At 40.0% G+C, this 26,165-nt stretch overlaps 2 protein-coding genes across 3 annotated transcripts in view; one reads left to right on the top strand and one right to left on the bottom strand.

Annotated features, from left to right (window-relative positions):
• The first annotated feature begins 425 nt into the window (after positions 1 to 425).
• On the top strand, positions 426 to 24,614 carry farsb (phenylalanyl-tRNA synthetase subunit beta). Its single transcript, XM_085130980.1, has 18 exons — positions 426 to 560; positions 5,130 to 5,185; positions 5,349 to 5,503; positions 6,021 to 6,093; positions 6,216 to 6,331; positions 11,531 to 11,681; positions 11,766 to 11,874; positions 12,073 to 12,143; positions 12,223 to 12,284; positions 12,648 to 12,699; positions 12,801 to 12,862; positions 14,835 to 15,042; positions 15,159 to 15,239; positions 15,368 to 15,460; positions 15,946 to 16,063; positions 16,432 to 16,584; positions 23,151 to 23,298; positions 23,638 to 24,614. Exons 1-18 carry the CDS (start codon positions 503 to 505, stop codon positions 24,416 to 24,418), a joined length of 2,547 nt encoding a protein of 848 aa, XP_084987106.1. The 5' UTR covers positions 426 to 502; the 3' UTR covers positions 24,419 to 24,614.
• sgpp2 (sphingosine-1-phosphate phosphatase 2) overlaps positions 23,020 to 26,165 on the bottom strand; it is a 30,802-nt gene continuing 27,656 nt past the window's right edge. For both annotated transcript variants that reach the window (XM_085130991.1, XM_085130992.1), the window contains one exon: positions 23,020 to 25,804. In XM_085130991.1, the coding sequence (XP_084987117.1) occupies positions 25,259 to 25,804 (546 nt within the window). In that variant the 3' untranslated portion in view covers positions 23,020 to 25,258. The remainder of the gene's footprint in view (positions 25,805 to 26,165) is intronic.

Below are 26,165 nucleotides of genomic sequence, written 5' to 3'. Positions count from 1 at the left end.
TGAAACTTATTTTCTGTGTGAAATTCAGCTTTCAGGTGAATGATTCGGTGTATTTCAGTTAAATTTAACAAGTTTCCCAAATATTTTAGCAATTACAGATTTTAGCTAAAAATATTCGCGTATCAGCTTTCGCACTGCATTTTCTTCAGGGAACGCATTCTCTAGTTACGATGATGATGATGATTTCTCCAGCACGCAACAATGTGTTACCGATTGTTTAAAAAAGTAAAATTAAATAGCTAAAAAGCTGTAAATAAATAGCTTAACCTTTTTGTAGGTCTGTGTCCCGGAGCTCACATGCTGCATTGCAAAAATTGAACAAATATATATCTAAACGTTTTCCTTATATTAAGAATGAACATAACGGCCTATGTTAAGTTCTAAATAAAGTTTTTGTGAGAGTAAAAAAAATGAATAATCACTCAGGCACCTCTGCAGACAACTACAACCGGCTAGTGAGGGTCCTTTTCCTCCACATAGCTGGTGACGATTAGCAGCGAACATGCCGACTGTCGGAGTTAAACGGGATCTTCTATTCAAAGCTTTGGGTAGAAGTTACAGTAAGTCATATTTACTGTATTTTCCGGTAACCTTTAATTTGCTCGTCTGTTTTCTCTTTTTTATTTTTGCTTCTAAACGACAGAGTTAGGTCAGTACGTTGTGAACTCCCTTTCTGATTGTTAGCAATGTAGCAGCTGCTCATGTACTGTACAGCTAATTTTAACTGCCTTCATTTCTAATTATGAAAGAAAGTACCACTTATTTGATGGTGAGTTTATTTTGGTTTATTTGTTAACTTATGTGTTTTTGCGATAAGGAAATAGTACTAGTTCATTTCTATCTGCCTGTTGACTGACAGCGTGATTGCATCATTTCCTCCGCTTCCTCCTGTCATTTAAGCCTCTGGGTTTGTTCAGAATCGCTATCCTGTCAGCTTGTTCGTTGCCAAAAGTGTCCACCAACAGATTAGGTCTGCATTTTTTATTATTTTTATGTTTTGTTGCTATTTTTACTGCATAAAGTCTTTAACATCAGTTTTTATCATCTTTTTTTTAAAAGAAATATTAAATAGTCATTACGTTTGTTTGTACAATGGACTTGTTGGAGGACAACCTCAAAAATGACGTCTTGATGATTTCATATATTTGCAGTGCTGCCCGATTTTCTTGTATTGAGTCTGGGACATATAATCGATTAGATAAACATTGTCATGAATTCCCTCTTACTTTTGCTGTTTTGCTTCCACCACGATAAAATCAAACTTCCTGCACAGCTCTCTCTCAGTGTACTTCATGACCAGTATCTCAAATCTGTTTTCTGCATTATTCGCTTTATTTGTTTATTATTCGCTTATTACGCACAAGTCATGTACAGTGCTGTTGGCCGCTGTTTTTTGTTTCCAAAAATGACCTCCGACAAGAAAGCATAATTTCTGCTGTTTAATACCGAAGAAACTTTAACTTTTTTAAAATTATGCCAAATTGCAAAATGCTTGGCTGTGTCTCTAATAAAACATCTAACTTTGCTGTGCTTCACTTCAGCAGCATCGGGTAATGTTCATATGTTGATTCATGGTTTTCTTCAGTTTTTGATCAACTGCAGAATATTTTTAAGGCAGTTATCTGCTATAAAAAGCCAGGCCAGGAAAATCTCCGCTGTGTTTAATTAGTGACAATACCCTCTACTCTAGTGAGTAGCCTAGGCCTGACAGAAGTGGACGTAGCTGTGGATAATGAGAAAAGATGAAAAGAACGTTTGATTACTTTTTTGTTAAGGCCTGAGCCATCTGAAATTCATAGCTAGTGCTCTGACACGGAGCCATCAACCTCTCAGGTTATGTCTAACATTGGTCCGGAGACAGCATCAGATAATGAGCCTCGTACGATCGACCCCGAGCCAGAGCCCACTGAAAGTAAAAGGGGGAAAGTGTATACAAAGTATTTCAAAGAGAGTGGCTTGACCAGTTTCCCTGGCTAAGATACAGTAAAGCTGACAATATGATGCACTGCATTTACTGTCGTAAGTGTGGAAAGACCATGGCTGGCAATACTGCATTTGTGACTGGTGCTAATACGTTTCGAATTGAAATGCTGAAAAAGCACAGTGTATCCAGAAAAAGCATTATATGCCGCGATAAATGCACTGCTCAAGTATCCTCTCTCCCCGCTGCCTTTCAGCGGCAGGCAGCAGCAAACAGGTCGTCAGAGGAGGCTGAGAGGATGATTAAGTTTAACATTATCTACGTTATTGCTAAAGAGTGCCAAAGCACTTTAAGCACAAGCACTTTTTCAGTAACTTACTGTATATCCATACTATAAGGCACACTTAAAATCCTTTAATTTTCTCAAAAATCAACAGTCTTATGTATGAATTCTGGTTGTGCTTATTAACCTTGAACTGATTTTATGTGGTACACAGCGCTCATAAATCTGTCAAAAAATGTTTTAGTACGACTTTGGTAAGCTACGAAGGCGCACCGCTTGATGGATTGTTGGAGCATTATAGCTACTGTAGTCAGGAGCCTCGCGGAATAATCTAGGTCCAAAACTCGGTCTGTTTCAGGTCCCAAAGTCAAACGAACACAGCGGCATCACTAAGAGTTTTTAACTTTCAGTGATGCCGTTAAAAATTCTTTCAACTTTAATAAAATGATCACCGTTTCTGCTTTACCAGGTGAAACAATTAAGTATAACATCCAGGCATCCATGAAAACAGAATTTATTAAATTTAACGGAGTTCGAAGTTAGCAGGAAGTTAGATGAAGATGAAAAAATATTGCCATAAACTTGTGTTTGTATTTTTCAACACCACGAAACAAACAATAGCGTATAATTTGAAACAAAAGATATTTTCATTGCGTCAACTGATATATTTCATCATGTCACACAGCCCTAGTGTTAATCACAGTAGAGAGGTCTTTGTAGGCACACTTTCCACAGCTGGAGCAAGTGGTTGCTGTTCTAATCTTGCAGGTGCACCTGTTGCACTTCTCATTTTGTTGGTGGGGTCACACTCTGGTTCAGACTACGGTATCTTGGGATCAATGGCAGAAGCAACTGATGAGCATCGGGGAGAAGGCCGTCTTGCAATTGTTGAAGTCACCAGCAGTGCCCCAGCTCTTCCAGGATCACTCTTCATTTGTAGGTTTTAGTAGACTACCACTCCTGTGAAGTGGTTTCCACGGGACAAAGGCATTGTATTCCAAGACATCTAGGAGATTGTAGAAAAGAGCCAGCAGCTAGTTTTCCTTCAACAGCTCGAGGTCCCAACATCCTGTCTAGGTCATCCATACTGTATTTGTGCCTATTGTGGTCCAGCATTGCTTCTTGCTTCTCGACTTCTTCTTTTCCCCATCACTGACTGCTTATTCCCTGTGTGTTGTGCTCAAAAGAAGCACATTCCTCCCTTACTTGGCCATGTAGGATAGCGCCATGGTAGTTTTGGTGAAGGCAAAGACAGACAACAAAATCTTCCTCTGTTGCAAGTGTAGGAGCTGGGGAGGTAGCTCTGGGTTGGTTCCCCTGAGCCAGAGCCAGGTTTTAATCTGTGGAGTTCCTTTGCCTGGATGAACGAAGTAAAGATGTTGTCATTGTGTCCTTGGAGATCCTCTGTCAGTTGGAATCTGGACCCCTTTCCCTTTTTCACTTCTTGGGAACGTCCAGTCTTGTCATCCAACATGTCACATGTTGCTTTATTCTGGTGTAGGCTCACATCTCCACTTCATCTATACCCCTCCAATCCTCACACCTTCCCCTCCCGTGCAGGTTTGTAAGGGTACACAGTAACTAAAGGATCTCCTTTGTAATAAATAAGTCAAAAGTAGATCTCAGGCTGCTCATGTAGGGAACTTTTTATATAGGCTGGGCTCTGGTCTGATACTAATGGGCATTGGATTGTAGAGCAGTAGTGGGACCCACATGATTTTCCCTTCACGAGGCATCCACTCAGTCATCGGCTCCTCGTTCTCCGAAAATGCTCCCACGTTCTTTGCCATCAGGTGCTCGCCCTCCACCGCTGTGTCTGCAAAGAGCCCCGAACATAACCCGATCCCCCTGAAGAAGAGGAGTTGGGCACTGGCTAGAACTCATCATCATGCACTCAGCCTATTTGGAGATTGTCTCCTCATCTTCTGGAGAGAAGTATCTTCATCTTGGGTAGATGTCTTTTCTTCAAGGGCAGAAGACTCCTTGCTGTCCTTGCTCTCTGACCAGATCGTATAGACACTGCTTGAAGCAGCGATGCCCTTCTTGCCATCTTACCAGAAAAAAATGATCTGGAAGCTGTTAGGCTTACTTATAGCAGTAGCACTGACTGCACCTGCATGTTGTTTTTTCTGGTGCAGCTTTAGCTGTGAACTCTCCAAAATGTCCTGTGATGATGATTATTATTATTATCATTATTATTATTATTTTGAGAGTTAATATTTTGGGTATGGTATTTTTTTAATGAAATTACAAGAGTAAAGGTGCTTTTAGCATTTGCTTCAAAGTTAAGTTTGCTGTGGAAACTAAAAGCTCAATAGCCTGCATCAGCATAAATTCACTTCAGCTTATGTAATGTTTGATGCATCATAATTTCTTTCAGTCTGTCTTGCAAATACATATTTCTGCTGCAATGTCATGCACAAACACAAACTATTATCTGACATCCTCAAGATGTCAGATGTGTCAAAACTGTCATTCTTTTGGTCCATTGCAGTCTGGTAAGCCATCATACGCCCCTATTGGAAACTAAGAATATTACATTAAATTGCTCGTTTGACTAAAAATGGGTAAATGGCGTAATTTAGTAAAAAACATTGAAAACTACAATTTTCATGTGTTGAGCTTAAAATGAAAATAATTTTACCTAAATTACATGATTTAGTCAGTAACAAGGAATTAAAAAATGGGTTTCAGTTAGCCAAAAGTGGCCACCATAGAGCCAAGAGGAATAACTGCATGTATAGTGTATATTATTGATATAATTAAGGAGCTGAAGTTGGAAAATTAAACAAATAGTGAAAAATTGAAGAAAGTGAAGTGTACACAAATGGCTAGCATAGAGCCCAGAGGGTTAAATGTGAGCAGGCTGCTGTGACATGTGCCAGTAAATATCTTCTAATAATGTCTGTCTGCCTTTTGTTTTAGCTGATGAGGAGTTTGACGAGCTTTGCTTTGAGTTTGGGCTGGAGCTGGATGAAATTGTAAGTACATGACATCAAATACGAACAGCTCGCTATTTGTGGTTAATAAAGTAATACAGTAATGCTCTGTTATTGCAGAGATGTAAGTACAGTCCTTTGATTTGTCTACATTTGTGCCTGAATTCTGGCATGCTGAAGTTCCTCTTCCCCATCTGCTTTACAGACCTCTGAGAAAGAGATAATCAGCAGAGAGCAGGGTGACACTAAGGCCTCAGGAGCATCTGATGTGATCCTGTATAAGATCGATGTACCAGCTAACCGCTATGATCTGCTATGTCTGGAAGGACTGGTTCGTGGACTGCAGGTCTTCAAGGATAAGTGAGTTTCAGAATATGCAAGCGTCTTCTGTTTCTGCAATTTTTAACAGGCTTAACCTGAAATAAATGATAGGAGATTTATTTATATATCAAGTTTTGTTGCTGTGATTTACCAGCACTTTGTTTTTTTGTTTTTGTGTACCGTATTTTCCGCACCATAAGGCGCACTTAAAATCCTTTAATTTTCTCAAAAATCAACATTGCGCCTTATAATCCGGTGCGCCTTATGTATGAATTCTGGATGTGCTTTCTAACCTTGAACCAATTTTATGTGGTACATGGCGCTCATAAATCTGTAAAACAATGTTTTAGTACGACTTGTGTAAGCTACGAAGTGCTTGATGGATTTTCGGATGGATTGTTGAAACATTACAGCTACCGTAGTCAGAAGCCTTGTGGAGTAATCTAGGTCCAAAACTCTCTCCGCTTCAGGTCCCAAAGTCAAACGAACACTGCGGCATCACTGAGAGTTAAAACTGTTCTTCCCTCTAACCACAGAGATTGTGTTTTTGTTTTAGGTTGGAGGTGCCCCGATACAAACGTGTTAGCCCACTCAGTGGGGAGCCTCAGAAGCTGATCATCACTAAGGAGGTGTGTGGAGATCTTCACAATTGTAAAATGTTTAACAAGAAAAAAAATAGTTTGTAACCTAGAACAAGTGTCAGTGCGATTTGCCTGTTGACCCTATGTTTGCGGCGTTTCACTCCCCTCAGACGGAAGCAGTGCGACCTCACGCTGTGGCAGCAGTCTTGAGGAACATCACTTTCACACAGGAGCGCTATGACAGTTTCATTGAGCTGCAGGAGAAACTACATCAGAACATTTGCAGGTGAGAGCACACCAACCACCTACTATATATAACATGAATGTGTTTCCTTTAAAAATTTGAGTCTAAATAGCTAGCTGCAACTTTATTTACAATGACAAGACCAACATGATGTTGCCATTACCTCTGACACTTGTTACTATCCTAAGTCACCTAGTTAGGTAACTAAAGACATAATATACTTATTTAAAAGTACTAAAAATGTTTTTGATAATCTTGCAGAACAACACTTATGTTTTGTGATGATAGTTTTACTCTTATGAAACTCACTGCAGAGCCAAAAATCATCAGGGCCTATGTTGCCTAAGATGGATTTTGCACATGCCTAAGGATGAGTTTCGTAAGAACTTAATTGTTTACTTTTTATTGATACTACTCCTTATTTTGTGTAAAATGTACTTGATGATTGATCAAGTAACTAGATATGACAAAAAATCCTGGATGCAATTTTTTTTACTTTGATGCTTTATTTACAAAACAATGCTGTGGCGTTCTGTAGCCTTCATGGCAAGTGGTCCACATACATTTGCCAGTGAAACGGCACCTTGAGCAAAAACATATCTAGGAGCAAGCCTGTCAATAAAAAGTGTGACAACATTAAGCCCAGGGAGCCCCCAGTTTTCAAGAAAAAGACCGATAACACAACAACAACAGTGACAAATTTGCTGTCATAATTTAACGTGGAGCTTTTCCGTACACATACAGGAAAGAGTGAAAAGGCGGTGCTGTTAATGAGATGGTGAGCTCAAATAGATTTATTACGGTAACCACTATTAAACCCCTTTACTGTGAAAAAGTTGGCAGGAGTCAATCATCAAACCATCTGATTATCAATCTGCAACATGAAGTAAAGCTAATTTTGTAGCTGCTCCCATTTCGTTGCAATTTGTTGTTTTGTTTTATATACATCAAAACCTGGCAGAAAGCTACAGAAGTTCAAATAAAATATGCAGAGCTGTTAACCTTGTCTGATACCATGTTTTAATCAAGCAGCTCACTGAGGGCTATCACAGTGACACCTGCAGCAAACAGGAGTGAGCTTACAGGGTACAAGCCTACATTTATTTAAAGGCTTTTGTGATGTTTTATTTTGCAGATGTAGATTAATCTAAAATATGAATACCATATTGTAATAATAAAATTGTATTAACCTTTAAAAAATAAACTAGGGTTTATTTTATATCTGCCTGTGAGTAACAGGCAAATATATATCTGCCTGTTACTCACACTGATCGCTTGGAATACTAATCAGGTTGAACCAGATAATCTTCCACGGCACACCTGATCATTTCTCATGGCACACCTATGTGCCATGGAAGATTATTACAGTGGTAGGGAAACACTGATCTAACTCATCCAGGCCTGGTTGTCTCGAACACGCCGCATGGACATCCACCCAACTGATTTTCAGCCTTTTTGTTGGAGATGAAAATAGAGGCTCCTTTGATGCCTAGGGGTTTTTTTTGTTCGTTTTTTTTTCTTTTTAACATGTATTCCTAACCATGTGTTACACTTCACATCACATCAATTCAATTCAATTCAATTCAATTCAATTTTATTTATATAGCGCCAAATCACAACAAATGTCGCCTCAAGGCGCTTCATAGATACAGAGAAAAGCCCAACAATCATATGACCCCCTATGAGCAAGCACTTTGGTGACAGTGGGAAGGAAAAACTCCCTTTTAACAGGAAGAAACCTCCGGCAGAACCAGGCTCAGGGAGGGGCGGCCATCTGCTGCGACCGGTTGGGGTGAGAGAAGGAAGACAGGATAAAGACATGCTGTGGAAGAGAGACAGAGATTAATAACAGATACGATTCAATACAGAGAGGTCTGTTAATACATAGTGAGTGAGAAAGGTGACTGGAAAGGAAAAACTCAATGCATCATGGGAATCCCCCGGCAGCCTACATCTATTGCAGCATAACTAAGGGAGGATTCAGGGTCACCTGGTCCAGCCCTAACTATATGCTTTAGCAAAAAGGAAGGTTTTAAGCCTAATCTTAAAAGTAGAGATAGTGTCTGTCTCCTGAATCCAAACTGGAAGCTGGTTCCACAGAAGAGGGGCCTGAAAACTGAAGGCTCTCCCTCCCATTCTACTTTTAAATACTCTAGGAACAACAAGTAGGCCTGCAGAGCGGGAGCGAAGTGCTCTAATAGGGTGATATGGTACTACAAGGTCATTAAGATAAGATGGGGCCTGATTATTTAAGACCTTGTATGTGAGGAGCAGGATTTTGAATTCAATTCTGGATTTAACAGGAAGCCAATGAAGGGAAGCCAAAACAGGAGAAATATGCTCTCTCTTTCTAGTCCCTGTCAGTACTCTTGCTGCAGCATTTTGGATTAACTGAAGGCTTTTCAGTGAGTTTTTTGGACATCCTGATAATAATGAATTGCAGTAGTCTAGCCTGGAAGTAATAAATGCATGAACTAGTTTTTCAGCGTCACTCTGAGACAGGATATTTCTAATTTTAGAGATGTTGCGCAAATGGAAGAACGCAGTCTTACATATTTGTTTAATATGTGCGTTGAAGGACATATCCTGGTCAAAAATGACTCCAAGGTTCCTCACAGTGTTACTGGAGGCCAAGGTAATGCCATCCAGAGTAAGAATCTGGTTAGATACCATATTTCTAAGCTTTTCAGCGCCGAGTACAATGACCTCAGTTTTATCTGAGTTAAGAAGCAGAAAGTTAGTGGCCATCCAAGTCTTTATGTCTTTAAGACATTCCTGCAGTTTAACTAATTGGTGTGTGTTATCTGGCTTCATGGACAGATAGAGCTGGGTGTCATCTGCATAGCAGTGAAAATGTATGCTATGTCTTCTAATGATGCTGCCTAGGGGAAGCATGTATAATGTAAACAGAATTGGTCCTAGCACCGAACCCTGTGGAACTCCATAATTAACCTCAGTGTGTGAAGAGGACTCTCCATTTACATGCACAAATTGGAGTCTATTAGATAGATATGATACAAACCACTGCAGTGCAATACCTGTAATACCTACAGCATGTTCTAATCGCTCTAATAGAATATTATGGTCAACAGTATCGAATGCTGCACTAAGGTCAAGAAGGACAAGCACAGAGATGAGTCCACTGTCAGAGGCCATAAGAAGATCATTTGTAACCTTCAATAAAGCTGTTTCTGTGCTGTGATGAACTCTGAAACCTGACTGAAACTCTTCAAATAAACCATTCCTCTGCAGATGATCTGTTAGCTGTTTGACAACTACTCTTTCAAGGATTTTTGATATGAAAGGAAGGTTGGAGATTGGCCTATAATTAGCTAAGACTGCTGGGTCTAGAGATGGCTTTTTGAGTAAAGGTTTAACTGCAGCCACCTTGAAGGCCTGTGGTACATAGCCGATTATTAGAGATAGGTTGATCATATATAAGATCGAAGAATTAATCAATGGCAGGACTTCTTTGAGCAGTTTTGTAGGAATGGGGTCTAAAAGACACGTTGATGGTTTGGAGGAAGTAATTATTGAAGTTAACTCAGAAAGATCGATTGGAAAAAAAGAGTCTAACTTAACATCAATGGAACTAACATCAGCTTTTGATTGCAAATGAGAGCAAAATCCTTTCACAATCAGAACATTTGAAAACATTGGTAGTGTTAATAAATTAATAAATGTTACACAAATACCAATTCAGCTTAGGTATCAATTTAATACTAGTTTTTTAATATCCTATCTTGTCCTGGGCTGTGAAACTCTACTGTCTAGTAGTTATTGAAACAAATGAAAGTGTTGTCTCGGGGCCATTTGTTGTTGTTTAATACTAGAGATGGCACAATATCACTTTTTTATATCCGATACCAATATCATAAATTTGGATATCTGCTGATACCGATATGAATCCGATTGTGTATTTTATCATCTATAAAACTGTTTTTTTTAATATATTTTGCTGCATTTTGTAGAAGTTCATACTCGAGTATTAAAAAGCAAAACATTAAAGCTATTCTGTTATACCTGTATGCAAAAAATACACTGCACACAAAATATTTCATAGTTCAGCAAAACTGATCAATCTAATAAACTTAAACCTACACCATCCTCACTATTCCTCCCTATTTTAAAGAGTATTTAGGTTGTTTAATATTTCCCCTAACTAATAGGGTTGCCAACTCCCAGCAAAAAAACATAGGGAATCACCGGCCACCCTCTGACTCATGATGCTTAATCGGTGTAATCGACTTTAATTTAATGCACACGTAAAAAATAAATAAATAAATAAACTGCACAGAAATCAATTATTTTTCAAGAATAATTAAATAGATTCAACATCTTTCTTCAACAGAATTGCTGACTGCACAGATGGTACCTTCCTAAAGGAAAAAGTACTATAACCTACTATTAGACTTAATAGTTTCTATATACAATAATGGGCTTTATGCAGTTTACATCAGATGAAAACTTTGGTTGTAAGATTCAGATAATTATTTATTAAAAGCTAGACATTTTAAATGAGAATAAGAAAGAAAGGTATTTCTTTGTGCCCCCTGTCTCTGTTAATGCCTTACCTGGCCCCCCTAACATGTTTTTGCTAGACCCGCCCCTGCACAGTTACCTGCTCTCAGCTATGTAAAAAAGGATCCTGATGTAGAAAGTAATATTAAATAAATTCTAACAACAGCTTATCAAGCTTAAACGTGCTGCTGTTGTTTATCCGCTCGTTTCCTCTTTCTGGCTCAAAGTGGGCGATAAACCAACAAGAGAGACGGGACTCGTGACAGAAAGGCCAGTCAGCCGATCATTGATCAGTTTCGTGAATTCAAGTAGCAACAGGAGAGGGAAGAAGAGGCAGTCGCTCCATATATCGGTTGTTAAGCTTAACGTGAGAACGCTTTACAAACATTCATAGATGAACTTACACACTTGCTTTACTTCTCTGGGATAGCTTTCTTGGAGATGAAATGCCGGTTTGGAAGCACATAGCGAGGCTCCAAATGCTCCACCAGACAGCCGACAGCTCTCGCACAACACAGCTGCTCTATCACATGACGCATACTGCTCCGACGTGCTATGGTCATGAGCTGGGTTACACCATGTCGCAAGTTTTGTGAGGTGCTTTTATGATATTTAAAGGATCGGATTACATTTTTAATTTTTCTCCAATATCCGATCCAGTAATTTAGGTTTGTATTGGATTGGTCCATCCCTATTTAATACCATTTATTATGTTTGCAGAAAGAGGAGCCTGGTGGCGATTGGGACCCATGACCTGGACACCATCTCTGGTCCTTTCACGTACACAGCCAAACGTCCAGGAGACATCTCCTTCAAGCCCCTCAATCAGACCAAAGAGTACACGGCCACCCAGCTCATGAGCCTCTATAAGGTGAGCAGGTGAATGACTCATTGTGGGTCACACAGGCAGTTTGTAGTTTTAGCTAACCCACTGATGTTCTGCTGATTCCTACAGACGGATAGCCACTTGAAGCATTATCTTCACATTATTGAAGACAAACCTGTGTACCCCGTCATCTACGACAGCAACGGCGTTGTTCTGTCTATGCCTCCTATTATCAACGGTGAGCGCTGTGACTTCATCCTGCTTTCATTTTCTTTCTTTTTTTATTCAAAAATTTGTGTTAGATTAGATTACACAGCATACAATTAATATATTTAGTTCATAAATGCTCAGGGTCTATAGTTAGAGAAGATTAAAATGGGAAAGTAGTAACGTTTCTTAAAATGTTTCCAGTAAAACGAAGTGCCGTTTGTTTCAGGGGACCTTTCAAAAATCTCCCTGAAGACTAAAAATGTCTTCATTGAGTGCACAGCGACAGACCAGACCAAGGTACAGAGAGAAGAAAACATCTGTCACTTATCACCACTGTCATGAGAAACTGACTTTAACTTGATCACGTTTCCTACAGGCGAAGACTGTGTTGGACATGATGGTGACCATGTTCAGCGAGTATTGTGCTCAGCCTTTCACGTATGTCACGTCTTTCTGAAATGCTGGCTTTGCTGTTTGCAGGCAGACAATAAATGGGATGTCAGGTCACTTATGCTTGTTCAGGATTGAAGATGGACATGTTGTTGACTGTGTAGTATAGTGTTGTAGAGGTTTATATAGCAGTGAGTCATATTTTCACTTTTTACCATGCTCTGCTGTGTGATGTGACAGCAGCTGTTTGCCATCAGCTGTCACATGTTTACTGGATATCATTTTAAAAGCCCATCTACAAGCTGTACTTTATTTCACCGACTTCTTGTCTGTCTGTGTTGTTAAATTCAGCCCGGCTTTGACTTCATTGAATATTACAATTAGTGTGATGTTTTCTTCTTTCTCCCTCAGGGTAGAGGAGGCTGAAGTGGTGTACCCAGATGGCAAGACCTGCATATACCCAGTACTGTATCACCCACAGTTATCCGAAATGTGACACAAGTGACACTAATTTCTTGGAATGGCTCTTAATTCTTGTCTCTTGATTTTTGGGTTACACTTTAGGAGCTGGCTTACAGGAAGGAGAAGCTGTCTGGTAAATTCATTAACCAGAAAGTTGGCATCAAGTAAGTCATTTATGTATCAGTGTAATTATCAAAGTTTGAGATGCATATGAAACACATGGATAAAATGCTTTTTAAAAAAGAAAAAAAAGCCTTTTTAAAAATTTATAATAAAGCTTAAAAATAAATATCACGCTTACATGTTTCAGATCAACAAAAAATTTACGTAAGACAATGATAATCTGAATTTACTTTAGTTCTCGACCTTTACGGCCAATATAGGCCGGTACAGATAAACAGAAAGAAACCCCTCTTTAAATTCTTTCTGATTTCTTTTCACACTTGCATGTTTCATATTGTCAGATAAATCTTAATATTAAACAACGATAATCTGAGAAAATGTGAAACAGTTTTTAAAGTGATGATTTCCTAAGTAAGAGAAAAAAGCTTTCCAAACCTACCTTGTTAAATCACAAAAGTTTAGTTCAATTTCAGTGGTCACACCGAGGCCTGATTACTGCCAGATCTGTTGATGCAAACACTTTTTCACAGCACTATATTTTTAACTGATATATGGAGAGCAGAGTTACCTAAAACTGAACAATAGCTACTGATTGGTCAGTTTTAGGTAACTCATCTTTGAGCCACTTTCCCAAGTTTAAATACTGTAATTTTTAGGTTTAATAGATTTAATAAAAATTAAAATTTGTCAGACATGTCACTCTGATCGCTAAAAGGTTTAATACAGTGAGGCGGTGTTCCTAGCCCTTGTCCATTTAGTAAATATGCCTGGTGTACATTTATTACAATGGTTTAACTTTACATATGTTCACATTAATCAAGTACAGTGCGTTAGTCTGAGCTGTATGTTCAGTGTGTTTTGTTTTTTTTACTCAGGATAAGTTTGATTTGAATTTTAAAGTAGTTTAATCCCTCAGAAAATGCTAAGATCAGTGTTTGAAGGAGACCGATTTGGAAAATTTTCATGACCAAAGCTCAAATGTAGAATCTCCCTTTCCTGGTATGATAAGTTGATTAACCCTTGTGGGGCTGAGTTCAAAGATCTTATCAGTGATTTATCACATCGTACCAAATTTCAAACATATGTTTAACATACAAACTCACTATTTTTGCAGTCTGAAATATTGAAAATTGACAATCTAGTGAAATTCCAAACAGCACAAATTCTATTCAAAGCAAAAAATAAAGAACTGCCAGGTAATATTCAGAGTATGTTTTTTTTTTTTTTTGAAAGAAGGAAGTTATAATTTAAGGGGTTTTTGTAACTTCAAAACAATGAAGGTACGTACTACAAAAAAAAGCTTTTGTGTTTCTGTTCATGGAGTGAAACTATGGAACAGTCTGAATATGAAATTAAAGCAATGTCCAAACATAAAACTGTTCAAAAAGAGTTATAAAAATATGATCTTCTCAAACTATAAAGAAAAGGAAAATATTTAAATTAAGTGAATGTCTCTATTTAAAAAACAAACAAACAAAAAAAACCTCATGATGTGATATTATAGTATATAGTATATCAGAAATCTGTTCACTGTTTTTATTACAAATTATATCAGTAAGGAAGCTGACTAAATATTAACTGATAATTTATGGCAAAGGGGTGGGATTAAATAAGTGTTTACTTCTTCCCACTCCCTTTCAACATGTAAATTAATCAGAACATTTTTTTTGTATGTAATTTGTATAGTATTTTTTTTCTTTCTTATTTTCTTTTCTAAATGTACTTGTATATTGTTCACATGTTGAAATAAATTACCAATCAATCAATCAAAACTATTGATGAACAGATTTTTTCCACTCTGTCAGACTATAAATCCATGTTGGGCCCAGTGAGAACTGTCTGTAGCCATGTTTTTACTTTCCATTGAAAAGTTTCAGATCAGTTTATTAGTATATGTTCTTAAAATGATACTCACTCTCCATTTGAGTCTTGGTACTAAAGCATTTCATGCTGGGTGTCAGCGGACGTTCAGTAACATGAAAAGGCTCACTTTTTTTTCGCCTCTCCTGACAGTGAATCGACAGAGAAAATTGCTCAGCTGCTGACCAGGATGTGCCTGCTCTCCCAGGCTACCGGCGTCGGTGATGAGATTGAGGTCGAGATCCCACCCACTCGCTCGGACGTCATCCACGCCTGCGATGTCATGGAGGACGCCGCCATTGCCTACGGTTTCAACAACATTACCCGCACCACCCCACGCACCTACACTGTAGCCAACCAGGTAGCTGACTTTGCTTGTTTTCTATACATGGTGCATTACTGTAAGCAAATGCTGAGTTAATTAAACAATCAAGTGTGTCTAATCAAGCATGTGCTTTCTTATGTATTTGTTCACAGTTCCCACTTAATAAACTGACAGAGCTGCTGAGGCAAGACCTGGCAGCCGCTGGGTTTACAGAGGCCCTCAACTTTGCCCTGGTAAAAAAAAAAATCATATAACTTTTGTCTTGGTTTGGGGTTGTTTTTTTTGTTTGTTCAGGGTGTTTTTTTGTCTCTCTTTAAAAAAAAAAAAATCCTCAAATTTTTTTCATCTTCTCTTTCTTTAGTGTTCTCAAGAAGATATTGCAGACAAGCTTGGGAAGAAGATCTCGGAAATGAGGGCAGTTCATATCTCCAACCCCAAGACTGCTGAGTTCCAGGTAATATACAGTCAAACAGAGAGACAAAAATGAAATGGTGAAGTGTTTTGGGCCTTTAAAGACAAGAGAGAGTCACATTTTTATCCTCAAAGTAACTTAAAGAGTAGATTATTTTTGTTTGAGCATTAATTGGTCTTTTTAGATTATTATGTGATTGGATATTTACACTGTACAGTAAACTGCAAACATCAGAAATGTTCAGCATGTCATCTGCAGGTGTTCATTTCACTGTCTGTGTAATGTACTGTACAAATGTTTCAACTCCAAATAATGTTTATAGGTGCATTTTAAAATTTCTCTCCTTAAGTTTAAAATGAAGAAGGTAAAGACGTTTAATGCTGGGATGATTTTGAGAAGTTGAGAACTAATCAGAAGCACAATGTTGTGCTGTGATTGTTCCATAAGAGGGCGCCCTCTTCCTCCATAAGGAACTGCAAGCCTGTTTCCAGCTTGACCCGTGTTTTTTTGTTTTTTTTCTCCACCAGGTGGCGCGCACCACCTTGCTGCCAGGTCTGTTGAAAACCATAGCAGCCAACAGGAAGATGCCACTTCCCCTCAAACTGTTTGAGATATCAGACGTGGTGCTAAAGGATGAGACCAAAGGTAGGCGTCAACAAATCTGAAGTGATGGAGACATTTTTATTACATGTAGAGTTGTACAGTTTTGGAAAGATGAAAACTTTCCTAAACATTACAAATTAGATCAAGTGGAATTGTAGTTGAAGTTGATAGATTTACTTAAAGAAGGGTCGATGAATGTTTTAATAAATATAAAGGATTAAAAAAAACTAAAATGTGGCATACTGAATTGTGTGTATTAAGTAAGTAAGTAAACTTTATTTATTAAGCGCTTTTCACAGACAGACAATCACAAAGCGCTGTACACAAATATTAAAATATTAAAATAAACAATAAAATCAATTAGCTTTATTGTAGAAACTGTTACTTATGTCTCTCATCCTTCCACCCAGATGTTGGGGCGAGAAACAGCCGACGTTTCTGTGCTGTTTACTACAACAAGAGTCCGGGTTTTGAGGTCATCCACGGCCTACTGGACCGAACCATGCAGCTGTTGGAGGTGAAGCCAGCCCGAGGAGAAGGCTACCACATCCAGACTGCAGATGGTAAGAGGCATTGAGATGAAGGGGGGTGTGGGCCTGTAGGAATGTATGTACTGCCTAGCTTTGTTAGTAAATAACTAAAGACTGGATTTGTAGAAGGCAGAGAAAATCCCAGCCACAGATTTCAAACCACGTGATCTTTTGTTTCTGTACAAGCTGTTGAATGAATTAATCCGCCTTGTGATGATAAAAGGCAGGTTTTGTTGACATTATGTAAATCCACTCTTTGACTAGCAGCAACTGCATTGTTGTGTTTGCTATGAGAGCAGCATGTACATGCTTTATTGTGAGGGAACATTTATCATCGCAGTGAGCTACACAGTTGTGGTTCAACTCCACACTGGCTTGCATCATCAGTGGTGAGGGTAACTCCACAGGAAGGATATACAGGAGCTTGTGTATGTATACACAAGGTATAGGGGTGATGTAGTGACTGGCATGGATATGAAAATGGATTGATGACTTTTTTTTTAAAGTTAGAGTTATGGATTGTGAATAATCGGTAGTTGCTTGGGCTGTTTAAACCAAAAAACACATCAGGAGTTGCAATCATAGACGGATAACCACGGAGTAATAAATCAGAAGTTATGCTGTAACTTCAGCACATTGTAGTGTCTGTCTGTTTTTATCTTATGTTGCATGGTATTGCATTTTTGAGCACACCATCTGATTACTTGGAAGTCGTGGCCCAAAACTAACATTTAGATCTTTGAGTTATCATTGACAACATGGTTGCTACACATGTAGTCAGACAGGGTTAGGATCCTTTATTTTCCCCATTCTTCATGCTGTAGTGCCTGAGCAGGAAGAACAGGTCTTTGTGTGTGTGTAAAACTGACCACACACTTTTTTTTTTCTTTTGCTAGCACACAGAATTGTCAAGTAGCCACCTTCGCTCAATAAAAAGTTAATGGAGAGCATGACCGGGTTTCCCCTCTGGTCTGGGTAGGACTGAACATGGACAGTTGCTACAGTAGCTTATATTTTCAGTCTCTTCTGGAATAGACTGACCGGCTTCTATTTTCTTTTTCTTTTTTTTAAATGTATTTATTTTGGGACATAAAGAACTGGAGTGAAGGTCAACCCCCACTTCCTTCCTCACCTCCAGATTGCTCACCAATTCCTGTAAGAAGAGGTTATGACTTATGTTTTGTCTGTTTTAGAAAGCTGCAGAGTGAGTTGCATCCAAAAATCTGAAAGATGTGTGGGAAGGATTTTAGAGCTTCCTCACTTAAACATTCTGCTACAGCTGAAAATATGAACAGTGACCAATAATCATCAGATATTTTTATGTTTAGAAATCTTATGTTATTTGAGCTCTGTTATTGATAGTAGACTATTTAGTGAGCAGGACTTGGCTAACATTATGAAGAGTAGCACTACAGCACATTTAGCCAATGATAACAGTAAAATTTTAACAATATGGTAATATTAAGGGTCAGTTGTTGAATTAAGTCACCCTCACAATTAGTTTTCTCCAGATCCAAAGTCTTACAAGCCGAGTGGCCTGCTGTTTTTGTGCGAAACTACAACTGTTAAGTTGGCTAATGCATCTCATTAGCCTACTTTTACCTTGTGTGTTTAACTCTACATGTGTAATATGTGTTTAAGATATGTAAAACTAACCATCCACAATGATGAGGTAGTTGTTACAGGACAACAATGTAACGGCAAAATGACATCATGATCGACAGCCTTGCTTTTATACAGGAGTGGAACCAGTTGAGTCGAGTCCCCTATTGTCTGTATTATAGAAACACTGCAGATGGGTGGTGCTCCTCTGTAAACCTTTGCCAAACTGTCTGAGAGTAACTGTTTGCAATTGTTTGCAGACAGGTGGCCTTCCACCTGGCCTCCTGTGCAGTCACCCAGAGGTGGAGGTGTGTTGCATCAAATGTGAAAAAATCTAATGAAATCATCAGACAAGGATTCAGTATCTCTCTCCTTGTGTGTGCAGAGATGGATCTAATACACCACAGCTTCACTTTTTAATCTGTGCCTCATAATTAATGGTATAGTGACTAAAACATGTCAAAATATTTCTTTATAAACGATTCTTTGTCAAGGATATCCCTTTTGAAGTTGACTGCATGTAAATCATTCTAATGCACACCATCCAGACCTGGCTCAAATCCACCAGGATGTTAAAGCTGCAGTGCTGCCAATGCATCTACACTTGATGCCAACATTTGACATGTTGGTGTTGTTGGTGTCATCCAGTGTCTCTAACACCTGGAAAATACCAGATACCATTTTAGTGGGAACTCATAACGTGTCATCAGTGTCAGTTTTTGTGACACCCTGATTTTTAACACGTGTTATATTACGTTCCTTGGTCTACTTGCAAGTCCAGCAATCACATCCCATCACCCTAATAAATCAGTCTAACCCTCTTTCTCTTACATTCATATACAGATGGCATTAAACTGTTCACATCAGCGTTGGCGTTTCGGGGTCATGGACCCAGAACACCACTTCACTTCGCTCTAATGATGAAATGCATCTGAGCACATTTTCATAGGGATTCTTTCTTAAGTCACTGTGAATGAAATTAGTCATATTGCATCAGCACTTGGAGCCTGTTGAGAAACCTGCTGACCTTTTATTCTGAAAGGCTCTTTTAATCACAGAGAACTTGAAAGCAGTAAACTGTACAGTGCGAATGCATTTTCTTCTTCACAGTCCGCTGATATTAACATGTGGTGACACGTGACCAGCTTTGTCAAATTTACTGTAAAGCTAAGTTTGAATGGCAGGTGTGACTCAGTTTCTGATGCAGTTGCTCTGTTCCTATGAGATTGTTAATCAGAAATGTTCGACTGCAGGCCAATCTGTATGCATCTGAGCTGCCCCAAGTTTCCCAGAGGGATTCTCATCCATTCATTTCAGTTTTAGATTCCTCGCCTCTTTCCATTTCCCCCACCCCCAGACCCATATTTTCCTACCTATTTACCTCTCCACCCACCACTTCCGCCCCACCTCTCCTTTGGGCTTTGCAAGGTCACGCTGTAGGATATCTGCCTGTACTGGCCCATTCAGACTGCAAATCAATGGGCTCAAGTATCGGTGAATGAGAGATGAGTGCAGAGAGAGGAGTGGGGAGGATTGAAGGCAAACATAGGAGAGGAAAAAGGGGGGGAAACTACAGGGTACAGATAAAAACTTGGGGGTGGGGGGCAGATGAAAAAAGCTAGGTATGAGAGCGTGCATAGGCTGCAGTGTGGAGAGGAGCACAGGAGTCACGTCACCCACTGCAGTGCCGAGCAACGAGACAGACTGGCACATACAGCACCCACCCACGGGTGCTTAGACTGGCCATCTGACAGGCATAAAGTAACACACATACTTCAAACAGGAGCTGAAATGGACATCCTCACAGTTTGCTCTCATGCACAACATACTGGAACACACACTCCCACTCACTCTACCTTCTCCATTTGTTTTTTCCTCTAGTCTCTATGCACCATTAGCCCCACACATGTCAGCATGTCCTTAAACCCATTACAAGGTCGTGACCCAGTATCATAGCCCACCTGATGCAGACACATGTCCTCAGGATGTGTCCATCAGCAGCTCTGCTGCTCCCTCAGCATCGCTCCCCAGGAATACGTGTCAGTCATGTTTCCACCACTCAGTGCAGAAAGGAGATGAAATGACGAGTCAGGGGAACAGAGGCAGAGCAGAAAACACTTAAATGACAGATGCCCACGTTTCACTTAACAACTGTGTCCAATGCGAGGTCTCGGCCCATTTGTTAGTATCATGTCTTCTATGTTTGTTCGCCTTCTCACCTAGAGCGATCAGTCTGTGTGGGTGTGCTTTCTAAATTGTTCACAGGATGAAGGTTCAGTTTAATGACACTAAATGACTTATTTTCAATCTGTCCTTTGGTTATTGTTCCTGTTTGTGTGTGGTAATGACACCTCTTACAAAGGTCCTGAGATTTAGGTGATGTAACTCGGTGTTCCAACACAGAAACAAGTGATCAAGTCTGTTTTATATGAGACTTGATCATTATACAAAATTACTTGGGCGGAAAACAGTGAGCAGTACTAAAAATAACCAAGTAAGCTGTTGTAAATGTGCAACATTTAACAAACCAGCCTCTTCTGTCTATATATACACAGCCTAATATTTTTCCCTCTGTGCTGTAGAGATTTGTCATTGGCATGAGCAAAACACATTATGCATCTGCTATTGACATTAGTTTTAATGGTGATAACAAAACTGTAGACCATCCCCAGCTGTAACTAAGGAATCTTGACTGACAACGTCTGCTCTTACCTAGATTGAATTCATTTTAAGGGTAGAACTATAATATCATATCTCAGGAATACACACTGTTTATCATAATTAGCAGAAATGATGGCTGAAGCTATAAAAGCAAGACCTGGAATAAGATTTGGTGGATTTTTAACTCATTCACAAGTTCTCCTAAAATGTGGAATTAAAAGCAGGGAAAAGCCTCAAAAGACATAAAAGTGATTACTGAAATTCATTTGATGAAAGTCAGTTATATTGGTACTAATTTCAGGTGTGCACCAGCTCACACAGTGAGGCATTCGTTGCAGTTTGCTGCTCGTTAAATTGATTAAGAACTTGTATGAATTCTCTCTAAATAAAATAATGGTGATAAATTGTCCAGTTGGACTTGTTGATGATGCTCCGATCTAACCGCAGCCTCCGCTGAAAGCTCCACTGCAAGTTGGAGGAGAGGGGGCGGAAAGTGGCGGGGCTCAAGTGTAGAGTTTTCATTGACTGATTGGTTATTTAAGATGTACCCGAGCTATTTATGTAGTTGCCATGGCATCCTGCTCACGGTGCAAGAGGATGACGTGTGAACTGACGCAAGCACATTCCACCAATTTAACAGGCACTGAAATAACTGCTCGACGTTTTCTGCTCTCGCAGCAGAACACGTTTGAAAGCTCATGCATTTCTCTCGTAAGCCTTCGTCCACAGCAGTGATGGAAGATCTAAGCAGTGGGCTCTGGAACCCATTAGCAAGGCAGCGTGGGAAGAAGCGGTGCACGATGGGAGAATGCCGTGTCTGTGTGAGAGTGTGTGGGGCTGTAGTCATAGCAACCACTGTATCTTGTTATCTCCTGACAAGTCTGTCTTTCAGTCAGGTTTTTTTTTTTTTTTTGAACGAAGTGAGCAAACGGCTCTCACACAAACAAAAGTGTTTTCATATTTGTGTCGATGGCGAATTTTTCTTCCCATCTGGAGCAAAGTGACCTTTTTCTTTCTTTTTTTTTTTTTTGGTTAGTCCAGATGTTGACACACTTACCGCATCATGTCTGAGGGAGACTAAGCCAATTATGGTCAAATGGCCTCCAGTGGTGGTTGTTTCAGAGTAATGACCCATGACATTTTCACATAAATGGTGTTCCTTTCTGTGCTTTATCATTGATCAGTAATAAACGGTAAGAGTCAAGCTCATACTCAGTCCAGAGGGCTGTTTTCAGGTTTTGAAGTGTTTTTTTTTTTTTTTTTTTTCTCAAAGAAAAAAAAAAGATGCACAGGAAGTAAAGCCTTTCGAGGTTTTGGCTTTGTTCTTATCAGCTAACCAGTGATAATGAATGTGGGTGAACAAATTATGATCAAGGAACAAGAAAAGCTGCACAGTGTTGCCCACATGCTGCACTTGACTCATGATCATTGTAATGTAAAGCAGGAGAAACACCAAGCACGTCCAAGGAGCTGGCAAAACACCTCATTTGGAGATGTTACAACTATGGCACAAACAGGATCCAAGAAACACCTAAATCATCACAGTTGGGTGTTTAGATAGTAATACGTGTGGGGGGACAAACAAAAAAACAACAGCAAAAAAATGTGCTTCACAGTAAGGTACAAAAAGCTTGTGGAGGTGATAATTGTCCAACAAAAAGAAGTTGCTCTCGCGGGAGCTCAACAGTCTGGACTGTGGCAAGAGTATAAGTTGGTGCCAGGTGTAGGTGTTACTAGCCATTACCTGGAAGTCTAATTTAAGCTGTTTTATTTGTGAGCAGAATCCAATCAGGGCAGTGGACCTTCAAATCAGTTTTATTTATCTAACCCCACTTCAATCATTTTATACATTGTAATGTAGCAAAAATGTTTCAAAAATACAAAGACGAGACAGAAGAAAGGAAAAAGTTTGACCATCTTTAAATAAATTACCCAAGGGTAAAACCAGTGAGAGACTGGGACTAGGTGGAGGGCCACATTTTTAACCATTGTCACATCTTAAGAGACGAGGTAGCCATTCTGGCCATTATTCTTAAAGCTTCCTCATGTGGAAATTCTCCTGCTTTTCACTTTAGCAGCGATAATTCAGAATTACTGTGTCACGAATGTCATGAACATTGGCACTGTATTATGAACAAAATCGGCCATTACTAAAGAACACATGTATATTCATGATGGCAAATGAGTCCGTTGGTTTTTAGTAGGAGAAAGCTGCCTGGAGCTCCTTAATTTCTAAAAGAAAAAGATAACTGTTGCAATGTTTTCTTCTAAAATGGCTTTAACAAGAAGGAAGTGGGGCCAAACTGTTAAGTTTATTTATTTTTTTCTCCTTTCAGATTCCACCTTTTTCCCCGGTCGCTGTGCTGATATCTTCGTCCGTGGAAAGAACGTCGGGCGTCTCGGAGTGCTTCATCCAGATGTCATCAATCGCTTTGAGCTGACAATGCCCTGCTCCGCCCTGGAGATGGACATCGAACCCTTCCTGTGATTTTACATTCCTAAACCTAAAACCACATATAGCTGTTTGTTTGGTGTATGTTACGGAGGTGTGCTGCTGATGATCGTTTTAGTTGGTTAATCAGGAGACAGTACTGTGTGGAAACATTGTTTTATATAAGAGTAACAGGGCTGTTTTTACTGACGTCAGAATAATTAAAAATTAACAACACTCCATTGTGTTTGCAGCATGTGTTTGTGCGTCTGTGTGTGGGCTTGCGCATGCATGCCTGATCTTAATTTAGCCTATTTGTGCCTTGGGGTTAGTGCATGGTAATTAAACCGAGTGACTCATTACCTGTTGCTCTGTTGCCTTGGTTCTTCCAGTGGCCACACCGCTGAAACTCCCCTCACACGCGACGTTCCCATGAGAGAAGTCGTCAAGCACAGGTTCCCCACACGAGATGAATCCCAGCAGAACGCCCACTCCCGCCCGACTTCCACAAAAACTGTGTTTGGTGACGTGAGCACACAAGTGGGCCTTGAAGCTCTCAGTGATTTTCTGGCTGACAAAAGCTACATCGAGGGCTTTGTGGCATCCCAAGCTGACATGACCGTGTTTGACGCCATCCCCTCTCCTCCCTCACCGACGCTCTGCCACCTCTGGCGCTGGTACAACCACATAAACTCTTTCCAGACAGACAGAGCTCGTCTTCCATCAGCAAAGAGTCGGTATGTCCTCCCAGCTACTCCCCCGGCCACGCCAAATGATGCCAGCGACGAGGAAGACATCGACCTTTTTGGGTCGGACGATGAGGCAGAGAGCGTGGAAGCGGCCAGAATCAAGGAGCAGCGTCTTGCCGAGTACGCCGCCAAGAAATCCAAGAAGCCAGCTCTCATTGCCAAGTCCTCCATCCTGCTTGACGTCAAGCCCTGGGACGACGAGACAGACATGTCCAAGCTGGAGGAGTGCGTCCGCAGCGTCAGTATGGACGGGCTGCTGTGGGGGCAGTCCAAGCTGGTGCCAGTGGGTTACGGCATCAAGAAGCTCCAGATAGGATGTGTGGTGGAGGACGATAAAGTGGGCACTGATATGTTGGAGGAAGCCATCACCGCCTTCGAGGAATATGTTCAGTCTGTGGATGTGGCTGCTTTCAATAAGATCTGAATCACTGAGACAGAACGGTGCCATCTGAGATTTTGTGGACTTGGTGTAAGCTGGGTGATAAATGCAATGTTCAGTTAATATTCCAGCATCACTGTATTAAAGAGGTTAATGCTCAGGTGCTTCATTTCTTTATCCTTTGATACAAGTCCAAAAGGGTTTTGCCTTCAGACACAATTAAAGCCATTCAAACTTGTGACTTGAGTGCTCTGAATCTTTGTTTTTTCCACATGTCATCTGCACCTGTTTATACATTACTAGCAAATGAAAGACATTTGTGAAGCCAGTGGACTCCTGTACGAAAACAAGTCACGCAGACATCAATCTGCACAGTACATGAAGTCTGACATGTGCTCTCACATTCCTTTAAACTCTACTGTAGCAAAGGGAGCTTAACTGTTTCATTCCTGCACTAGACAAAGTAAGCAGGCCAGCATGGTGTAACAGACTGCATGCTCTAACCTGCTGAGAGGACAAAGGCGGGTTCGGCTGAAATTAACTTGTCAGGATTCAGTTATACTGGATTTGGTATGAGCAAATCAGGTTTAAGGTGTGGTTCTCCCAACTGCAAAAGTAACAAACTTGGACCTGTGTGCTCTGAAATGGAAACGACGTGTTCAGCATGTGAAACCAAGCTTTTAAACACGAAATTTTATTTAAGCAAAATGTTTTATTTTCTTTCAACTCAGTTACAGGTCAGTCACAAGTACACAGTTGTGAATCATTCCCTCTGAGGACTTTTTCTGAAAATCTTGCAACGCATTACAAAAAAAAAAGATCATTTTAAGAACATTGAGATAAATATGAGGTTCGGTTTTGTTCAGATCATATTGATCAGTCAGGTCATAACAGTCCCAAAAAAAGGAAAATTCTGTTGGCCAGTACAGAATTAACCAGCCCAACAGATGTATATGTGGCAAACTTAGACGGCACTTCAATCTCTTTCCTCCTCCTGGCATTGTTGTCACTTTTTGGTACTTTGTACCATGAATACAACATGTGCAGGCTCACCGTTTTCGCTATCTGCCGAGTTGCCAGCAGTATTACAGCCCCCACCAAGAAGCGCCCAGTGCCTAGCGCTAGTGCGCTCGCTGTCAGCGTGGGCAAAGGTACAGGCAACATGCCCTCAGGCTCAAACGTCTGCCCCAGCTGCTGATTCACCCAGTACCCCGCTGAGGCCCCGGCACACGTTCCCAGAATGGTGGTTGTATCCCCCCGTGTGGTGCTGTAATGGTCCAGCTCTGGGTATATGTAGCAGAGGAAGTAGAACAGTACCAGCACTACAATGGGGGAGATGGGGCTGTTGAGCTGGAAGTGGTCCATTGTTTCCCAGTAGGGATAGGTGCCCCCTAACAGCACGGCAGAGATCAAGATCCCACAAATAACATCCTGGAGGCAGAAAAAGAAAAATCACTTATAAACCAAATTCCTAAAAAAATGGGATGCTGCAATGGATCTGCATATCTCATCTACCCGCATTTTATTCAGTTTGAACTGTGACATTGCACTATTTCAAGAAAATACTAGCTCATGTTGAATTTGATAGCAGCAACATGTTTCTGAAAAATTGGGGATAAAATGAAACAGCTGTAGGAACATTTTGCAACTAATTAGGTTACTTGGAAACTGCTCAGTAACGCGATTGGTTATAACAAGAGCAGCTTAGAGAGACAGAGTTTCACAATCTGCAGAAAACTGTAAATTTCAGAATACTGTTCACCAGACTTTAAATATCTCATCATTTACAGTC

Source organism: Neolamprologus multifasciatus, chromosome 14, assembly GCF_963576455.1.
Source record: "Neolamprologus multifasciatus chromosome 14, fNeoMul1.2, whole genome shotgun sequence".
NCBI lineage: Eukaryota > Metazoa > Chordata > Actinopteri > Cichliformes > Cichlidae > Neolamprologus > Neolamprologus multifasciatus.
Note: the sequence above shows the minus strand (reverse complement) of the source record. Positions and strands in the feature narration are given on the sequence as shown.

Excerpts from the sequence above, each read along its gene's own strand:
- farsb (XM_085130980.1), top strand. The coding sequence starts at position 503 with ATGCCGACTGTCGGAGTTAAACGGGATCTTCTATTCAAAGCTTTGGGT. Across the intron at positions 12,700-12,800 it reads GCAAGACCTGCATATACCCA|GAGCTGGCTTACAGGAAGGA; the intron begins GTACTGTATCAC and ends GTTACACTTTAG. Across the intron at positions 16,064-16,431 it reads GCTAAAGGATGAGACCAAAG|ATGTTGGGGCGAGAAACAGC; the intron begins GTAGGCGTCAAC and ends CCTTCCACCCAG.